Consider the following 18,474-nt stretch of genomic DNA (forward strand, 5'->3'; position numbering starts at 1 on the left):
AAGCTGCATGTTTGTTTTATGATCCAACATAGTCTAACAGTAGAAACATCCATTAAGAGAAGCAAGGCACAATTTATATTTTTAATTACTTTAATGTAAGTTACCAAAATACAATATTGCCATTAAAAGTGTAAAATGTAAAAAGATAATTTTGTAATGGGATTGGTGACAGACAGACTCATCTAGTGGAAAGTCTTCCAGAGGCAGCACAGGCAGCACAAATTTGGTTGCTGAATGAGGACAAGGGTGTGGCTTTGCAGAGAAGTGAGGGATTTTCCTGACAAATGTTAGAAGATACATCCTCTTCATGACAACCCTAACATTAACCAGTAAGTCACCTTTTTATCTGGGGACATGTAGCAATTTTGACTTTTCAAAACCATCCAAAATCAGGACAATGTGTCCACTGCTCAGGGGAACTCCTGAGGGTTAACTACCTGAAGGGAACTTGGGTGGCTAAAAGACTCCCACAGCCATCCCAGGGAAGAGAAGCTTTTCAATAATATTCAAAATTGAATACTTACTGATTGATGCTAAGGCAGGAATTCCAGCAAAAGTCCATGTTGAATGTCATCCAGCAAGAGTACAATGCTCTAAGCAGCACTATGATTGAATAGGGGAAAAAACTGAGAGCTACAGGAAGAATACCTGCAGATAGCAGTTGTGCAAAAGGGAAGGAGAAATTGTATTTTGTTAACGAATAAAAATGTATTTTGCTAATGAGTTTGTGTTTTGGATCTGCACAACTGATGGCACATCAACCATGGCACAGAGTAGAGCTTGGAATCTCACCCCCACCCCCTTTTTTTAAATTGTTTTTGAAGTTCCCTGCAGTCAGGCACATTTAAATAAGTGGACAGTGTGCAGCGCAAGAGCCTTTATCCTGCTGTGCTGGAGATTCCATTAGCTGCACTCCCTGCTTCCCTGGGCTTCTATCCCAAAGCCTTGGGGTCTGCAGGATCCTCACAAGTTCCTCAAAGGCATGGTGCACTCCATCCTGTGTCTTGGCACTGGTCTCTAGAGGAGGGGGGAAAAGAGTTATTTTTGGGGATCAGAGCGAAGAGGGGAATTTTAATGAGTGAAACTCCTCTCCATTCTCTCTTAAAGGTACACTGAAGTTGAACAGGATAAACAGAAATGCGTCCCAGTCTGAAGCATCACATTTTTCCACCTAAAAAAAAAATCCCCAGTTCCCCATTTTCTCCATACTGGAGAAATTGAAATTGTTCTCAGGTTGTGACAGTAAATCTACAAGATTCCATAACAAAGCTGAGAAACAAAGAATACAGAGGGAATTACACGTTGTCCCCTGTGTGTTTCAGTTTCTCCTAGAAATCTTTTCAAGAAGATTTCTCTTTAGAATCTGTTTGTTCCTCATCTTTATATTCTTCCCATTGTACATTTTATTTTTTCTCTAAGAATATTGTCTTTTGTGTAGCTGCAGCAGAAACCTAGAAATGAAAGATTAGCCAAGGTCCTTGCTGACACCAGTAAGGAGAAAAATTTCAGTCTTCTGGGCTCTGAATTAAAAAATCCTGCTACTTTCAAGAGAATATAAAATTCATGCCTGCACAGTACATGCAGTAAATCTGTTTCAGAGAAAAGTGTTTTTAGTTGCAGTCAGTGCAGAGCATCTCTGCAAAAAGGTGAAAGCTACATCCATGCATATGAATTACAGCAGAAGGAACCCATATTAATTAATTATTTTTTTAAAAAGGTATTTAAAGCAACCCATCAACCTGAAATACGATTGTACATTCATGTTTAGCAATACCAAAATAAACATGAGTATTTCGTTTTTGTCACAGAGGTGCATACCTATAAAAAGCAGGGAGTGTTTCCTAGCAAACTGGATTCCTCCTTGTCTCTCTATTTCACAATCAGGCTGCAGAGACAAATGAAAAACATAACTAAAGCTACAACTGCCACTTTTAAGAAGCACCTCCCTGCAGAAGTGAGGTTTTGTTGAAAGGAAAAAATGTCTGTAATATGTATGAATCACCTGGATTTCCCCACTCCATAGCTCACTGCTAGGCTGGCTGCTTGGGGGTCAAACTGAACAGCAGCAACACCAAACCACAGAATCCCAGAATCTCCTGAGCTGGAAGGGACAGGATCATCAAAGCCCCAAGAACCACACCATGTGCCAAATCAGTAGGAAATGAATGTGCTGCTATGTTCTGAATCAACTACAACTGGCAAGATCTGTGCCAGAAAGGCACAGCAGTCACATAGTCAGAAAGGCAAGTCAAAGGTTCTGGAACTTGCACAGGAGAGCCACACTGAAAGCTTCTTGTCACAAGGCAGGAGCAAAGCATCCCACTGAAGGCATCTAAATATGTCAGAAGAGCCCAGGAACAAGCAGCACCCAGAGCACCTCACAGCCACAGAGATCACACTGCAGAGCAGCTGAAGAGCTCAGTTCCCCTTCCCCAGCACCTGCAAAACAGACTCTGGTCACAAGGAAAGCAGCAGCTGAGCTGCTGTGCTGCAGTGAACTTCACAGTTGGACAGCAGCTTTTGGACCTTTGCACCATGTGAACCAAATATCCTCAATTGCATCTCCCCAGGAAAGTTTCCATTAAAATCTTTAATATCTGCTTCTAAAATGATAGAAGTGGAGCTTTCCCAACTCAGCTGCAGAGTACATTACCTCCTCACACAACAGATGTGTTACTTGCAGCATTTATCTCACACTGATGAGTAAACAATCCAGGGAAGAACAGAAAAGGATGCATTCCCAAACTGACCTTACCAGTTTTATTGCCAACCAACATCTTCAGTGTTGCTTTTAGTGCTGTACATTTCCAGCTCCTTCAGCCAGCTTTCCAGTCCTGTGAAAGTCTTTTCCTGTAACATCATACACTGGTGACAGAGGAAAAGGAGCTTAACAGCTGCAGAGTCTTGAGCAATGTTTACTTCATTGTGACAGAACTTAGGCCACACTGCCTAACTGCTGCCCAGCAAAAGTAAACTACTAGGGAATTACAGAAAGAAAACAATATGAAATTCAAAAAAACCCTCAAAACAACCATATACTCTACCCAGAGCTGGAACACATTGGGCTGTGCTCACCCAAAGTCACTTGAGGATTACTCTGCGAGTGAAAATCAAATTTACCAATAGAAATATTCTACCTGCTGGTAGTTCTCAATTGGGCCACACAGAGTATTTTAAAATAGGTATTTTGTTGCCTGATTTAATCTGTAAGTACACACACACTGCTGCTAAAAACACAGACTAAGTTAAAAGCTATTTTTGGGCACTGGTAACTTAATAACTGCATTTATGTAAATAACTAAGGTTTAAAAATCATAGCTAGGAAGAGTGTTTTGCACAGCAAGGTTCAGATTAACCTCCACAAACCCTGAAATTAGGAATCCCTTTGTTTTCTAATTGCTGTTGTCACACAGAAAAGGCTTAGCCATCCATTACCTGTGTACAAACCTTGAGTCTTACCATAATCACAACAATCACATCAATAGTTTCTGGTGGAAAAAAAGTAAAAACATGATGGGGAAAAGAACACAACACAAACCCTGATGAGCCTTATTGCCAGAAAATCACCAAGGTAATAACTGCAAAGCTAACAATTCATCCATTCAACAGCTTGCAGCATGACATCTCTGTTTTATTTAAAATATTTTGAAGCAGCAGTTTTTTCTGCCAGTGGTTTTGCAGGACAACCTCCTCTTGCAAGGACGTGCACATTTAGGAGTAATAAGGACCACAATTTCTGTAATCATGCTTTTGTTCCATTTACTTCATTCCCAAACCAACTCCTTGAGCTCCTCAGTAATAACTGGCAGTCAGAGCTCTAAAGCATTCATGTCCTGCTGTATCCTACAGAGGGAGGGGAAAAAAACCCAAACACACAATATCAAATGTATTTAAAACAAAAACAGGTATTTCAAACTAAACAAGATGAGCAAATTTAAAATTTTCCTGACCAGTAAGGATACATGAAACATTAAGATACAAGAATGAGGAAAGCAGTCAGGAAACAGCAGCAACAGAAAATGGTTAAGGAGTGGTAGAAGAACATGGAGAGGACTTGACTGCAAGCAAAGATGATAAGCAGAGAGCTGTAACATGGGTGAGACAATAAGAAAGTAAAAGGGACTCTAGAGTAGATAAGAAATTTTCAATCAGTAGTTTCATTCAGTTATTACTGCTGTATGTCTCAAACTCATGAATAAGTAAGTATAAGTGAGGTACTGAGAACAATATGAAATTCAAAAAAATCTTTAAAGAAACAAAAAGGAGGCAACAAATCACACAAATATTATTTTTTGAAAAAAATTAATTTCCTTTTATGTACAGCTTACAATTGATAGACTAACAGCTATATTGTATTTTTTTTTTTAAGAACCTAAATTAGGAGTATACTTACCTAATTCGATTAATTGTTACTAAGGACTTTAGTCCCAATCACTTAATTAGTAATGCCATATTCTTTCTCAAACACCTAAGACCATCCACATAAAATCTCTCCTTCCTAAGGCTCTTTCATTCCACTTACTTAGAAGAATAAAATGTTTCATTTATATCATAAATAATCCTGATCACACTGCTGCAAACAGATTTCCATTTGCAGATGCTGAAAATACAGCAGCAGGAAGTTTGGGACAAAAGTTCGACTTTCCCAGTAAATCTGAATCAACCTTTAAATAGCTCAACAAGGTTTGGATTTGGTTTTTTTTGCATGATTTTAACCAAAATAAAGCACCTGGTGTATAATACACACAGAGGTGCTACACAGCCCTGCAGGCAATCAACCTGTAATGTTGAATACATTGAATAATTGAATACAACCCAATAATTACCCAGAGTAAACCTTTCTGTGGTTTACTCGATTGATTTGCTTTGGGTCCTGCAGGCATGGAGCTGCTGCCTTTCTCCAAGCCAACATCTTCACAAGTTTAACACCTCCCAGAGCCTTTGAGAAGCTGCAGTCCAAGTCTCTGCTGGAACCGCAGGAATCCCAAACCTTGACTGAGGAAACCTTTCCAATTGTTTCTGTTTGTCTGTGTGATCCTGACAAACATCCCACATGCCCTGCAGCCTCAGCGTGCAATGGCAACGTGCAGAAGAGTTCAGCAAAGAGAGCAGCAGGAAGACAGAGGGGGAAAAACCACTCCTCGTGTATCTCAAACCCAACACATCCCCACCTGTCAGACAGGTGTACCCAATGGCCAGCTGTACTCACGGCCCTCCAGCACCATGCTCTTCACTTTAAAATCAATATCTGAAGAGTAAAAGGGCAGGTTTGTCAGCAGGAGCTGTCGAATGGCCACCTCAGCCACCTGCCGGGCCCGCACCATCGCTGCTCCGCAGGGCCCCAAGCAGCCCAGCCCGGGTGGTTCCCGGCTCGCCGCGGCGGGCTCCAGGCGCTGCTCGATCCGTGCAGCTCCGCGGGAGGCTGTGGGGACAGAACCCTGGGCTCGGCTCAGCGCGGTGCGGCGGCACAGCTCCATGGCGGCCCGGCAGCTATGCACTGCCCACAGCGCTGTCCCCGAGCAGCACCAGCTCCGGCGGCAGGCCCGCGGGCTCCATCCCCGCTGCACGGCTCACGGCAGAGCCCGGCGGTGCTGAGGATCCGCTCGCCGCTCACGGCGCTCCGGCCCGGCAGCTGACGCGGCTCCGCCTCTCGGGAGGGCCGGGCGGGGCCGGAGCGGCCCGCAGCGCCCAGGGGCTGCTGGCTGGCGGCGGCTGGGCCATGGCCGAGTACCAGATCTCGGTGGAGGAGCTCAACGACCTCCTGGCTAACGGCAGCGGCTGCTACAGCCTGCCGAGCGCGCACAGCAACGAGGTGGTGCCGCGCATCCACGTGGGGAACGCGTGAGTGCAACGGGGAGCCCAGAGGAGCCGAGAGGAGCGGAGCGGGGCCGGGAGGAGCAGGCCTGGCTGGGCCTCAGCGGCGGGGCTGGGCTGGGATGGGCCGGGCCGGGCCGGGCTGAGCCGGGCCGGGCTGAGCTGGGCTGCGCAGGGCAAGGCAGGGCTGTGCAGGGCAGGGCAGGGCTGGGCAGCAGTGCTGGGCTGGGCTGTGCCGGGTTGGGCTGGGCAAGGCTGGGCTGGGCAGCAGTGCGGGGCTGGGCTGGGATGGGCAGGGCTGGGCAAGGCTGGGCTGTGCAGGGCTGGGCTGAGCTGGGCTGGGCCGGGATGGGCAGGGCTGGGTTGGGCTGTGCTGGGCAGGGTTGAGCCGGGCTGAGCTGGGCTGGGCAGCAGTGCGGGGCTGGGCTGGGTTGGGCCGGGCCGGGCTGGGCTGGGCGGCAGCGAGCAGCGGCTGAAGGGTGGGCAGGCTGCAGGCTGCAGGTGCGATCTGCGATCTGCAATCTGCTGGGTCCCTGCGGGGTTTGTTCTTTGCACCATTCCGATCCTATCCTGTTGATTCTCTTCCCCTTTTTTCGCCCATCTTTGTGCACTTTTTCCCAGTGAAATTGAGGATTTTTTTAAAAAATATATGTATAGTATATATATATATATATATATAGTGTAAATGTATAGTATAGTTGGGGTTTTTTTAATATATGTATAGTATACTGGCTCCCTGTTGTTATTTTAGGCTTGTTCCCCCTAAAGAAATAGGAGTCAAGATCACAGGCTGTCATGAACTTTCTCCTAAGCCAAACCAGATGATGTTTGTCACTGCCAGTTGATGCAGCACATGCACTGGAGATGGGACTAAAATCACTCAGTCTGTGTCTGACAGCCACCATCTCCTCATATTTACAGCAGTTACCTGGAAGAAATGCAGTCATAGCTTGTGAGGTGATTTGTGCAGTAAATAATTTAAAAACTACTTTGAAGGTAGTTAGCTACTGCAGGGTAGTTTTCATTGTTCAGTAATTTAATTATAGGGTATGGACTTTAACGTGTTCAGATGCAAAGGTGTCTAGGAACAGAGAATGCATGTGTAAGTTGCACAGTGAAAATCTCTGTCTAGTAGAAAACTTTACCATTGAGAAGGACTTTTTATGTAATAACTGACAAAAATAGTTGAAGCAACACTGCAGTTTGTAGCATAAGAGCACTTCAGCTGCTAGTTGGACAAACAGGCAACGTGGAGTTGTATTGTCAGTGCTTTAAAAGAATGCTAAAAATTGTGGAGGGCAGCAAGAAGTAAGAAATAACTTCGTGGCTGAAAAATTATTTCACAATGGGAACAGACAATCTACTTAATTTGTCAAGGCTTGAAAATTTAAGTGTGTCTTAAAAGATTTTCAGTTATATCTTTGAGGCATCCACAGATAGTTAAGGTAGTGCTGAGGTCTGGTTGAATAGATGGATGTCCATTAAGGTTTGGACACTGCATGGTGAACTTTGATATTCTCAAACTGGAGATAATATTAATTCTTAAGAGGATTTTTTGTGTCAAGTGGAGTTATGGTATATACTGAATTATAAGTAGCATTTGCTGTATTAGTCATTCTGAAAGAATATGATTGTTTTCACATCATTTTGATCTTTATGTCCTGCTTTTGTACTCCTGCTGTGTAAGGATAAGGCTGAAGAGCAGCCCAGTTTTCTGACTTGACTTCTCCTGTGAACTGCTGGGGAAGTGAACATCCTTTGTGTTCATTTTCCCAGGCATTGTGACTCCAACAGTGTGCATGGCATCAACAAAGATTGTAGTGCTCTGTGCCAATGAGCCATAGCTTGCTTTGGGGTGTGGATTTACAGTTCATCAGCCTGTCTTGTTCCTCTCCAGCGTCTGCACAGAGCTTGGAACATGTTTCAGATTTGCTATCTTGCTCCAGTGCAGTGCACTGATGGTGTTCATGTTTAGCTCAGTTTGGGCCTTGCTGAATCTCAGAGCAGGCAGGTGAAGCACTTTACCTCCTCCTGCAGGAGAATCAGAGCCTGAGGGAATAAAGCAGAGCAAAGTAATGTGGTCATTTAGTGTGGCATTCAGATCCTTGCTCTGACTCAGGTGGATCAAACCCTTCTGCAATATAGAGTCACCTTTAGGACAACGAGCAACAGAGATTTGATAACAATAAAAATTTTGATAACAATAAAAATTCACAGAGCAGCCAGAATAGGGGGATTGGAGTTCCAATACATGATATAAAAGCCAAAGAATTTGTACAGGAACTCACAGGAAAAGATTAAAACCTCTGAGTGAGATTCAGAAACTTCTATTGGTTACTTTTAGGAATATTTTGCAGAGGGGTGCTGCTGTCTCTCCTTAAGAGTAACTCATCTGTAGATAAAAATGACAGCATAGAGACATTCAGGCCAATGAGATTACATTGGGTCATAGTGCAGAATAACAGTTTATCTGTCAAATGACTTCAGGTTTTGCAGGCAGAACCAAAGTAATTTATCTTCCTGGCAATATATGAAAGTCAAAATTAATGAAAATGCAGAGATAAAATGATAAAATATTTTGAAAATTATGGGTTTCCATATTACCATAGGCAATTCTAACCTCTCAAGAAGATTAGACAAGATTTGTGAAGACAACAGTAAAAATGTAAGATTCCTAAAACAAGAGTTGTATAGGTGATAGACTAACACAATTACATATTTTTCAAACAACAGCAAAATAACAATTTGGGATGCACTGCAAGTGCACATCATTTTGTGTTCCTGTATAAGTGAAGATGTGTTGGAGGGAAGAATTGGACAGAATTCATTTTTATCAGGGCTGCAGGTGACATCAAAATGGGGCAAGAGGGAGCAGTCGCAGTCAGCTCACTGGAGGGTGGTAGGTAGGCTTTTTATCCAGAGCACCCATGCTTGTGAAAACCAGTGTTTTGCCTGAAAACAAGCAGGCTTAGATTTCTGGACTCCTGACTAAGGGAATTTGTTTGTGGGGTTTTTCCCAGACAACTGGAAACCTGTACAATCCTAGCCATGTCTCCAGAACTGTGTTTGGTAAAAATGTTCTGGTTATGAATGCCCAATCTTAGTTTTTCTGTCTGCTTTAGTGTATGTGGGTAACCCATGAACCAATTCTTTGTTCTTAATGGGCTAGAAGTGCAGGTGTGGTGTAAGGAGTATGGAGGGCATTCTCCCCAAATTCATATTAAATTCAGTGATTATGGGGGAAGTGTTGGTAAGGAAACAATTTTGCATGCACAGTACAGTGCAAATTAAAATGCAAATAGGCTGGCATTTTTTGCCATTAAAGACTTGATTTGTTTGCTTATAACTCCATATGCCAGTAATTCAGTAATTGTTTGCTTATAACTCCATATGCCAAAATCATGTCTCCTTAATTGCTGACGAATGAAACACTCCAAAACCTGTGTTTTGTGGCTGGTGAAATAATTCATCTCAGTTCAAAAGAAACACATTTTACTAGTGTTACCCACAGGATGAAGAACTCTAAATCTTTCATACTGAGAATGGACAAGACTCTGATTTTTTTTCAGGAGCCAGAAGAAACTGATGTTAGCATCTCTCTGCTATTTGGAGGAGCTAGCATTTCAACATCAGGCATGATGCAGCTGGAATGAAATGTTAAGGATGAGAGAGATCCAAGGACTGTTTGCAAAGGGAGAAACAAATGCCATACAAATGCTCTCTTTTTCACCTCTAGCTGTGTAAGAAAATAATCTGTAAAATCTGCAAAAATCATTCACTGGGAATGAGTTTGCCTCCAGGGAAGGCAGTCTGTTGGCAGATTCAACCATGATTTTAGGATGGGAGTTCCTATTGATCCCAAATTCTGTATGCTGATCTATATAATATTACTTAAACCATATACTCACCCTACTGAGCATAGGAACTCAATGCTGAATTAACACTTTTTGGTTTGGCCTTGCTCTATAGGATTTTTGTGTTGAAAGCAGAATTCTCCAGACACTGAAACTTCTCCCCTGGCACAGATGATGTCCTGCCAGATGGAAAATCTGTCAGCATTTGTTTGGGTAATGAAGTCTTACAAATACTTGGTTCATTGCCATAGCTGCTTGGCACAGACAGCAGAAAATGTAGAAGCTTCAGTCATGCATAAGTCTTCATCTGCTTACACTAGAATTAAAGGGGTGAGCAGTCATCAGGAAGAAAGGAATTCTCAAGATGTTCATGGCCTTGAATTACATCAAAATTGTGAGTGAACTCAGAGATTCATATAGATGTAAACCAACTAATTTGGGTATTTATTTTAAATTCTTAGAATACCTGAGTGTCCAGCCAAAAGCCCTGGATGCATTGCCACCTCACAGAAACTTGTCCAAAATGACACTTCACAAATGCTTCTTTGGAGTTCAGCTTAATATTAAGACTTCTTGTGTTTCCAATTTACAAATTGAGCTGTAGGGAGTTTTTAAAAAATATTTCTGTTTCCATATCCAGTTAGATCCATACTGAAAGCTGCTTTGAAAATCAATCTGTCTAGGTTTCCTCTTTTCACAAGGTGTGCAGGAGCTGAGTTAAGCTAAAGCCTTCTGTCACATTCTGCTAATGTTGACCAGTGGGGCTTAGATTTTCCCAGGAGACCACATAGTGTGATAAAATATATGAGGTTTTCATTCTTCCCAGGAAAGTGAGGCAAATATTGTGACTGACATAGGAAGTAATCAGATTCAGAATGAAAAGCAGTGGGTTTGTGGCAAAAAGGAGTCAATGCTCTCCTCATATTATTTAATGGTTAGCTCCTCTTGCTATAGGTTGCATTTCAGGCTCAAGTAAGGATTTGTGCATCATCAGTTGTGTTACTGAGCAGATGGATTGTTTGCCATTGTACAGCCTGGAGCTTTTATCAAAGCTTGTGGCATTATTACTGCATCCAATTAATTGTCATCATCAAGCCTGAAAGGCATGATTATGATGTAGCATCCAGCTCAACTGTTCACTAATAGGGTAAGTTACTCTTTTAGCCCCCTGAAGATGGAAGGTAATGGTTTTTATTGGAAAAACTGAGGAGTTGGAAAGGACTTAGCTGACCTAAAAGCACTGAATGCTTTCTCAAGCACATTAACATCTTAAAACTCACTCATCTGGATTCTTTTACATTCGGATATTGATTTCAGCTGAGACACTGAAAATTGTAACACTTGTGATGAAAACACTGAGCCTCAAAGACTGAATTGTATCTCTGTGTTCCTGGCCTCTGGATAGCCTTGGCAGATCTTTCCATGACTTCAAAGGTGTTAAATAGCACAGGACTGCACCTCTTAGTAGCCCTCAGATGAGTCTTTTGAAGATGCAGGAACATTTACTCAGTTACTTTCTCCCTGTGGCCTGAGAAGGTGCCAGTGCTGTTTCACAGTGCTAAAAATGGCCCCCTAAAATGTCAGTTTGTCTGGACTGTCAGCTAAAGTAGCAAGTACTGCTTATCAGGTTCTGCAACACTGGGATGTGACAGGAGAGGCTTTTTACAACTGGTTTTTGAATTATCATATGTGGATAATGGTTAATCTTAGAAGTTAATGGTTTGTGTTATCATCTCCAGTATTTTCCTGCTTTGGTCAGGATTTTATATTCAGAAAGTTAGAATTTTATGCCATAGTAGGATCTGGCAGATTCACTTTCATGTGTGCTTTCCTCAGTCTCAGCCAAGTAGCATTCTCTCATGCACAAGCAGTGACCATGGCTCTCAGTATTCTTTTGAATTTATAATCTGTAGTTAATTCACTTTTGGGCACAGTATATTTGGCATCTATCAACAGACAAAAATCAAAGGGTTTGGTTGTCAATACCTTCTGAGAACATCATAAGTACTGAGATGATTCACCAGATTCTAATCATTTTCTTGACACTTCTTGTCACGCAGGTTCATAGCCAAGAACATTATGAGGCTGCAGCGTCTGGGGATAACCCATGTTCTGAATGCAGCAGAGGGGAAATCATTCATGCATGTGAACACTAATGCAGAGTTCTATGAAGGCACAGGCATCACATACCATGGCATTAAAGCTAACGATACACAGGAGTTTAACCTCAGTCGCTATTTTGAGGAGGCAGCTGATTTTATTGAGAAAGCACTTGCCCAGAAGGATGGTAAGGCAAACTGAACTATCTTTCTACCATGTTTTCTGTGCACTGCTTATGTTTCTTGGCAATTTACTGTTTGAGATGGTTCTTTGCTCGTATTATCAACAGAACAACCAAGTGAAAAATTCACATGAAGGCCCTGAATCAAAGACACAAGAATATATAATAACACATCTTATTCTTCTGTTTATACATGCAGGTCTCCAGTATATGGCAAAGGGAAGTCTGTGACTGTAGGGGTGACTTTGGAATGGGAAACAGCTGCTGCATCTTATGATAGTGTCTTTCTGGGAAGAAATGTTTTTATTTTTCCTAAGAAGTGTTAAAGCACATTAAAAATAATTTTTAAAAAGTAACTTCAGGGTCTAAAAGTTGTTTTAGGACATTAGAAATTTCAATCCAAATGCAGAAATGATACAAGTAATTCAAGTACTGAAGAGTAGTCACATAACCTGTTACATCGATTTTTTTCCCAAATGTACTGTAAGAATAGAAAAATAAGAAATAGGAAAAGAGGCTGTCACCTTGCAGTTTGTATTACATTAAGTCATTACATTATTTTATGTGCTGATTGCCTATATTTCCTAGGATTGCAGGAAAGCTGAAGGTTATATTTGCCATGTTGTTTATTGCCACAGTTCTCTATAATGTTTTTCCTCAGAGCAGAAACCCTAGGACACAGTGCAGTGGGACAGATGGTGTTTGTGTTGTCTGACTATTTCAACATTCCAGTTACTTATTTCTACACATGCTTCATTTCTTTCTTGCTTTGTGACTGAGCATTAAATAGGAGGAATGAGCACTCCCACAATTCTAGAAGTTCTTTCTCTGAAATGGGCAAAGGGTTACTGGAGCTGTGATGTGGGCTTTGACAGATGGAAATACATTTTACATCCCGTTTGGTGGAGTATGAAAAATTCTAAAAATTGAAATGCAGCTCTGGCAGTTAGCATTGTGAATCACTGAAGCAGGCTGCAAGAGGAAATAAGGGTGTGCTGTGCCATGACTGGACCTGCTTAGTTTGATCTAAATACCTGCAGAGTCAATCTGAATTTGCATAGCACTTCTGTTTGCTGATTCTTTCAGTTTTAGTAGTTGTCTGCCATGCCCACCACTGTTTACATAATGGTGCTACACAAACCTTTGTAGCTGGGTGATGTTGGAGCCAGACTTAAGATAAACTGGCTACTGGAAGTTGTTAGTTTTGTTTGACCTTGAGGTGTACAGTAAGGATAGTGGAAATAAGAAAGATATAATAATATTCTCCCTCAATTTCATTTTAGAGTTCTGGAAGGCAGCCCTAAAGACACTGCCTTTCACAGGGAAAGGCTAGAAACCTTTTTGCTTCTGACCATTTGTGGAAAAGCCAATTCTCTTCCATGTATATGATCAAGAATTTGGCTGATTTCTGACTACAGGCTCTCAAGAAATGTTGAGAATTAATTGTTTTAGCTCTTTTACCATGCTACTGATTTGCCTTGAATAGCAAAGTTTTTGCTGTTTAAGGCAAATGTGGTAAAAGGGTTTCTGCTGGTGTGATTCAAAGCAAGTTGTGGGTATGATAAGTGTGTGTGTGTAGTTCAGCTGTTTTCTTATCTCAAAAAACTATTTACTCTGGGGAGTAGACTGAGGCCACCTGTCCCACTGCATTTGGAAAGGGGAAAATTTTTGTGTCTGGAAAAGCAGGTCAAAGAGGAAGCAGCTGAGAAACAATAAAATCAGGTTCAATTTCTCTAAGGGAGCAGTGGCCTGCTAGTTTAGTTTTGGATACCTAGCTATAGGATTTACCCTGTGGTGGGCTAACCTTCACTGGATACCAGATGCCCACCAAGCCACACTATCACATCCCCTCCTCAGCTGGACAGGGGGAGAAAAATACAACAAAAGGCTCCTGGGGCAAGATAAGGACAGAGAAATCACCCAGCAATTCCCATCACAGGCAAAACAGACTCAGCTTGGGGAAGTTCATGTCACTTAATGCTAATCAAATCAGAGTAGGATGATGAGTAACAAAACCAAACCTTAAAAGACCTTCCCTCTACCCCTCCTTTCTTCCCATGTTCAGCTTCATTCCCTGTTTTCTCTCCCTCATCCCAAGCTGCACAAGGGAATGGGGATTGCAGCCTTTGCTGCTCCTTCCTCTTCATTTTTCTTCCCTGCTCCAGTCTCACCCATAGGAGACATCTAAGAACTTCTCCAATGTGAGGTTTTACCAGAAGCTGCAGTTTTGCATTAACTGCTCCAGTGTGAGTCCCTTCCTCCATGGGGCACAGATTGTTTCAGTGCAGGTCTTCCACAGCTTCCCAAGTCCTGCCTGAAAACCTGTTCCAGCATGTGTTCCTCTGTCCATGGAGCCACAGGTCCTGCCAGCTCCTGCTCCAGTGCAGGCTTCCCATGGGGTCATGGCCTCCTGTTGGGAATGTCCCCCAGCTCTGGTGCTGGCATGGGCTCTCCCATGGGCTGCAGGTGGATCTCTGCACTCCTGTGAACCTGCATGGGTTACAGGGGACAGCCTGCCCTGGTCTTCCCTACAGGCTGCAGGGGAATCTTCTCTCCAGTGCCTGGAATACCTTCTCCCCTTCTGTCTCCACTGACCTAGGTGTCTGCAGAGTTTTTTTCATGTATTCTTACTCCTCTCTTTCCCCTGCTGTTGTGCAGCAGGTTTTTTTTCCCCTTCTAAGATAACATTACCCCAGAGGTGCTACCACTAGCCCTGTTGGGTTTGGCTTTGGCAAGTCCATCTTGGATCCAGCTGGCTCTGACTAATTTGGACACAGGGGAAGCCTCTGGCATTTTCTCACAGAAGGCACCTCCCTGTAGCTCCCCCACCACCAAAATGTTGCCATGCAAACTCAGTACAACCCACCTAATATATAGAGTGAGTTCCCTAACTAGCTGGGAGCATTTTATTGGTGCTGATGATGGTGCTGATTGAGTATTTCTGGCTCTTGTTTCTGCACTATAGCCAGCTTCATCTACTTGAGTATTAATGTGGCTTCATGAATGGCCAGAGAAGTAGGCATGCAGCAGGGAGTTAGCATGACCATTGGCAGCAGTGCAGCAAAAAGGCTGAATATCTTTGAAGAGATGCAGTACCTGGCAAACAGCATATTTGTTTTCAGTGTATTTTAAACTTCCTTTATTTGTGCTCTTTGGTGCTGCTCATCTTTAGTGGCAAAGCTTATCTAAACCACAAAAGACTGGAGAAGCACAGTAAATAGTTTGACTTTTGTAATATAGTAGCAAATACGTTTTAGTGAGATAGTTTGCTATACAACCTTTATTTTTTGTTTTGCATTATCCATGGTCACAGACTAAGCTACTGTCACTGACAGCACCTTCCTTCCAACATCTCCATGTCTCCTACAGCGTTTGCAACCCACAGCTCTCAGTCTGCCACAGGACTAACCTTAATAACTCTATATCGTAGCTATTTCATAGTGCTTTTCAGCCCTCAGCCCCACTCTAACGCAGCTGCCTGTCTCCCTGCAGGCCAGGTGTTTGTGCACTGCCGCGAGGGCTACAGCCGCTCGCCCACGCTGGTCATCGCCTACCTCATGCTGCGGCACGGCATGGACGTCAAGGCTGCGCTCTGCACCGTCCGGCAGAAGAGGGAGATTGGTCCCAACGATGGCTTCCTCAGGCAGCTGTGCCAGCTCAATGAGAGATTGGTGAAGGAGGGCAAGATCAAGCCCTAGAACAGAGCGCTGCAGGGTTTTATTTTTTTAAGTTTCTCAAACCTTTAGAGGATGTCTTCAATGCTTTAGAGACCCAACTTTCAACCGCCAAGCTAAAGGGAGACAGAATTCCTGCTTGTCTAGTGAAAGTGTCTTTCTTGAGCTCTGTGACTGTCTTTCAAGGTGGTACATAATTGTGTCACTGTTTGGAGCTGTTGCAATAAAGAGATGTTTCTAGAGGGGTGAGGGATAACTCCAGGGGTAACAGCTGTCTTCACATGTATTTTACAGCCCCTGCAGACTCCCTGGCAGATGTGGTTTGCACTGACATTGAATGTGATTCTTTTAAGCCTTGTCTTTAATCTCACCACAGCACCAGGTTCTGAAAGTCCCCACACCTCTCTTCACTCATTCTTAATAAGAGCACTGTAATTTCTTTTTCATGCACACGGGTGCCTAAAGTTTGAATGTAGGAGCTTCAAGGAATGGAGAAGCATAAATACAAATGCACAGATGCACTCACTTGGAAAATGAAGTGCATGCAGTGTCTTGTGTGGGTTTATGCAATACACAATGTGTGATAGTAAAGCCACTCCGAGGCCATTCTTGATGCACACTGTATTTCCAAGAATAGTTGTATCTCTTGCTGTTACTATTGAGATGAAATAGTCTGTTATTAAATGCTCTTTTATTTTTATTTCAAAATCACCACTAGAAAAAAATGCCAACAGCAAATGCTGAGGGAAAAACTTGAACAAGGAAGAAATCATATTTAGAAGTGCTTGTAGTTTATGTGTAATTAAGTCCTAAGTATCTGAATATAATGGCTTTCAAAGCTTGTGTGGAATTACAGTATCTTTATCTCTTTACTGTCACTGTTTAGTAACACAGATTGGAATGACCACACATGCAGATTACTTCCAGTAGGGCAGCACAAGTGTGCTCACAAAGCAGAACACTCTTGACTTCTTGGATTGCTTGCATGGTATCATTAAATAGAAATGAGCGTTGTAATGTACCACATTGTATAGGAAATATTTACTTTCTATTGAAATAAATGATGTCTTGATTCTGTTTGCCATACAGATGAAATGAGTCATTGCAGTGTTGAAAGAGAGAACTTTATTTGCACTGTGCCTGACTTAGTGTGTAAATGTGTTCCTGTGAGTTACAGCTCTGTATGAATGCAAATGATCCCCACTGCAAACTCAGAATTGTTGGTTAAACTAACAGAAGCCAGGGTGACTGTGTTCCATTCTTACCTGTGCTTTAATGTAGTTCTAGAATGAAAAATCTTCACACTATTTTAAACAGAAACACTATGTCTTAGTAGTGTAATCCCAGATCTAGTTTTATCTACTCAGTTCAGTAATCAGAAATCACAAAGGACATGCATACATTGTTTTACTCCTGTTGTTGGGGTTGTGCAGAGGGAAGTTCTGTATAGCAAGGTGACTTCCTTGGAGTTAAACTCCAGAGGTGATTATTCTGCTTGAGCACCAGTTTAACTGTTTTTCCTTCCACAGGGTGGAACTGCCAAATCAAGTAGCTTTTTCTCTATTGTGTCCTTCAAAGTGACACTTAGGGAACACTCTGCATGAATGTTTCCTGTCACATCTCTGCAGTCAATCAGTATTCAGTGCTTGCTTTGAATCAGGGTGGTTCAGTAATAATAAGCAGTAATCAATCCCAGTAGCTAATTACATATCTGTTTGCTTTCTCCCATTAATCCATTTAATCAGGAGTAAATTAATTGCTTCTTCAAAATTCCTAGTTACTAATTCCATGTGTGAAATAGGAGTAGTGGCTTTAGAAATAGGAATAGTGGCCTTTTCTACAATACTTGATTTTCCATAGTGCATAAATTACCCTTTTAAAATTTTTACTATTAGCATAGATTTTTTTTTGTCTTGTCTCACACCATGTATTCTTAACACCTATGTGCACTGTAAGGAAAAAAAAGGGAAATTCATGTGGATGCACTTTGTCTTTCACCTGTTACTTGGAAATCAAAATTCCAGTCCATTAAAAAGCTAAGAAACCATGAGGCATTAGAACTTTGTTACTCTTGGGGTAGATTGTAAGAAGGCTAATGACTGTCAGATTGGAACCCGAATGGTTTATTAAAATGGAGTCTGTTTACCTTGTGACTGTGTTTCTGTAGTTGTCAGTATCAAGAAATTTTGAAAATCAAAACAGAGGGGAGTGTGTTCTTATATTCAAGATAATCTTTTACTTCATGGGACATTGGTCACTGTAATGGTGACTCTGACACATTTGTCTCAGTATAACAACTGATTTAGCAAATGTTTTCTGATATGAGGGTAAAGAGGTATAAGTAAGACAATGTTCTAAATTGGCTTTAAAAGTGAGGTGGTACATCATATTTTAAACTACTGATAGGCAGCTCAGTCATGAAACCATTTCTGCTTTTAGAGTAGGCTAAAGATAGTTCAAATGTCAGACCACTGCTCCATTAATGGATCATACCCTTCCTCTTTTAGTCTTGCTCTCCAAGTACAGTCATGTTGCAAATTCCTCTGCCCGTTTTAGCTGGCCAGGAAGATCTTGTATACTTCTAATCCATAGGGATATGCTGTATAGTTCTTCATTTCTCCTTGTGATTGTAGGAGGAAAGATTGTGTAAAACGTGGGAATTAGAGCTTTCTTTCCATGTAATATGAAACAGAGAAAATATTGGAAGAAATAGAACTTTGTATTCCTCTGAAATTGCGGTGCAGCTGCCCTTGGCTGTGAGGTGTTCCTTACAAATGTTCTCATTCAGGAAGATACATTTTAAAAGAACTGTTTGTTGCAAACAGCAACACTGTTTTTGGAGCTGAAACTT

General features: G+C 42.1%; 1 protein-coding gene and 1 pseudogene across 4 annotated transcripts; one reads left to right on the top strand and one right to left on the bottom strand.

The window, feature by feature from the left end:
* Nucleotides 1-225: 225 nt before the first annotated feature.
* LOC146420542 (ras-related protein Rab-18-B-like) lies at nt 226-5,573 on the bottom strand (annotated as a pseudogene). Its single transcript, XR_014849111.1, has 6 exons — nt 5,506-5,573; nt 3,777-3,843; nt 3,045-3,050; nt 2,751-2,865; nt 1,819-1,885; nt 226-1,017 (listed from the first exon to the last, which is right to left on the bottom strand). The product of XR_014849111.1 is annotated as a ras-related protein Rab-18-B-like (transcript).
* Nucleotides 5,574-5,641: 68 nt separating this feature from the next.
* On the top strand, nt 5,642-17,768 carry LOC146420543 (dual specificity protein phosphatase 3-like). 3 transcript variants are annotated; one of them, XM_085048153.1, is made up of 4 exons: nt 6,489-6,771; nt 9,384-9,554; nt 11,729-11,955; nt 15,442-17,768. In XM_085048153.1, exons 2-4 carry the CDS (start codon nt 9,469-9,471, stop codon nt 15,645-15,647), a joined length of 519 nt encoding a protein of 172 aa, XP_084904279.1. In that variant the 5' UTR covers nt 6,489-6,771; nt 9,384-9,468; the 3' UTR covers nt 15,648-17,768. The 3 variants fall into 3 exon arrangements, with proteins under 3 accessions (XP_084904277.1, XP_084904279.1, XP_084904278.1); XM_085048151.1 differs by lacking the exons at nt 6,489-6,771; nt 9,384-9,554 and adding an exon at nt 5,642-5,841; XM_085048152.1 differs by lacking the exon at nt 6,489-6,771 and having other exon boundaries at nt 9,338-9,554.
* Nucleotides 17,769-18,474: the final 706 nt, after the last annotated feature.

Source organism: Lichenostomus cassidix, unplaced genomic scaffold, assembly GCF_008360975.1.
Source record: "Lichenostomus cassidix isolate B80296 unplaced genomic scaffold, HeHo_3.0 HiC_scaffold_787, whole genome shotgun sequence".
Taxonomy (NCBI): domain Eukaryota; kingdom Metazoa; phylum Chordata; class Aves; order Passeriformes; family Meliphagidae; genus Lichenostomus; species Lichenostomus cassidix.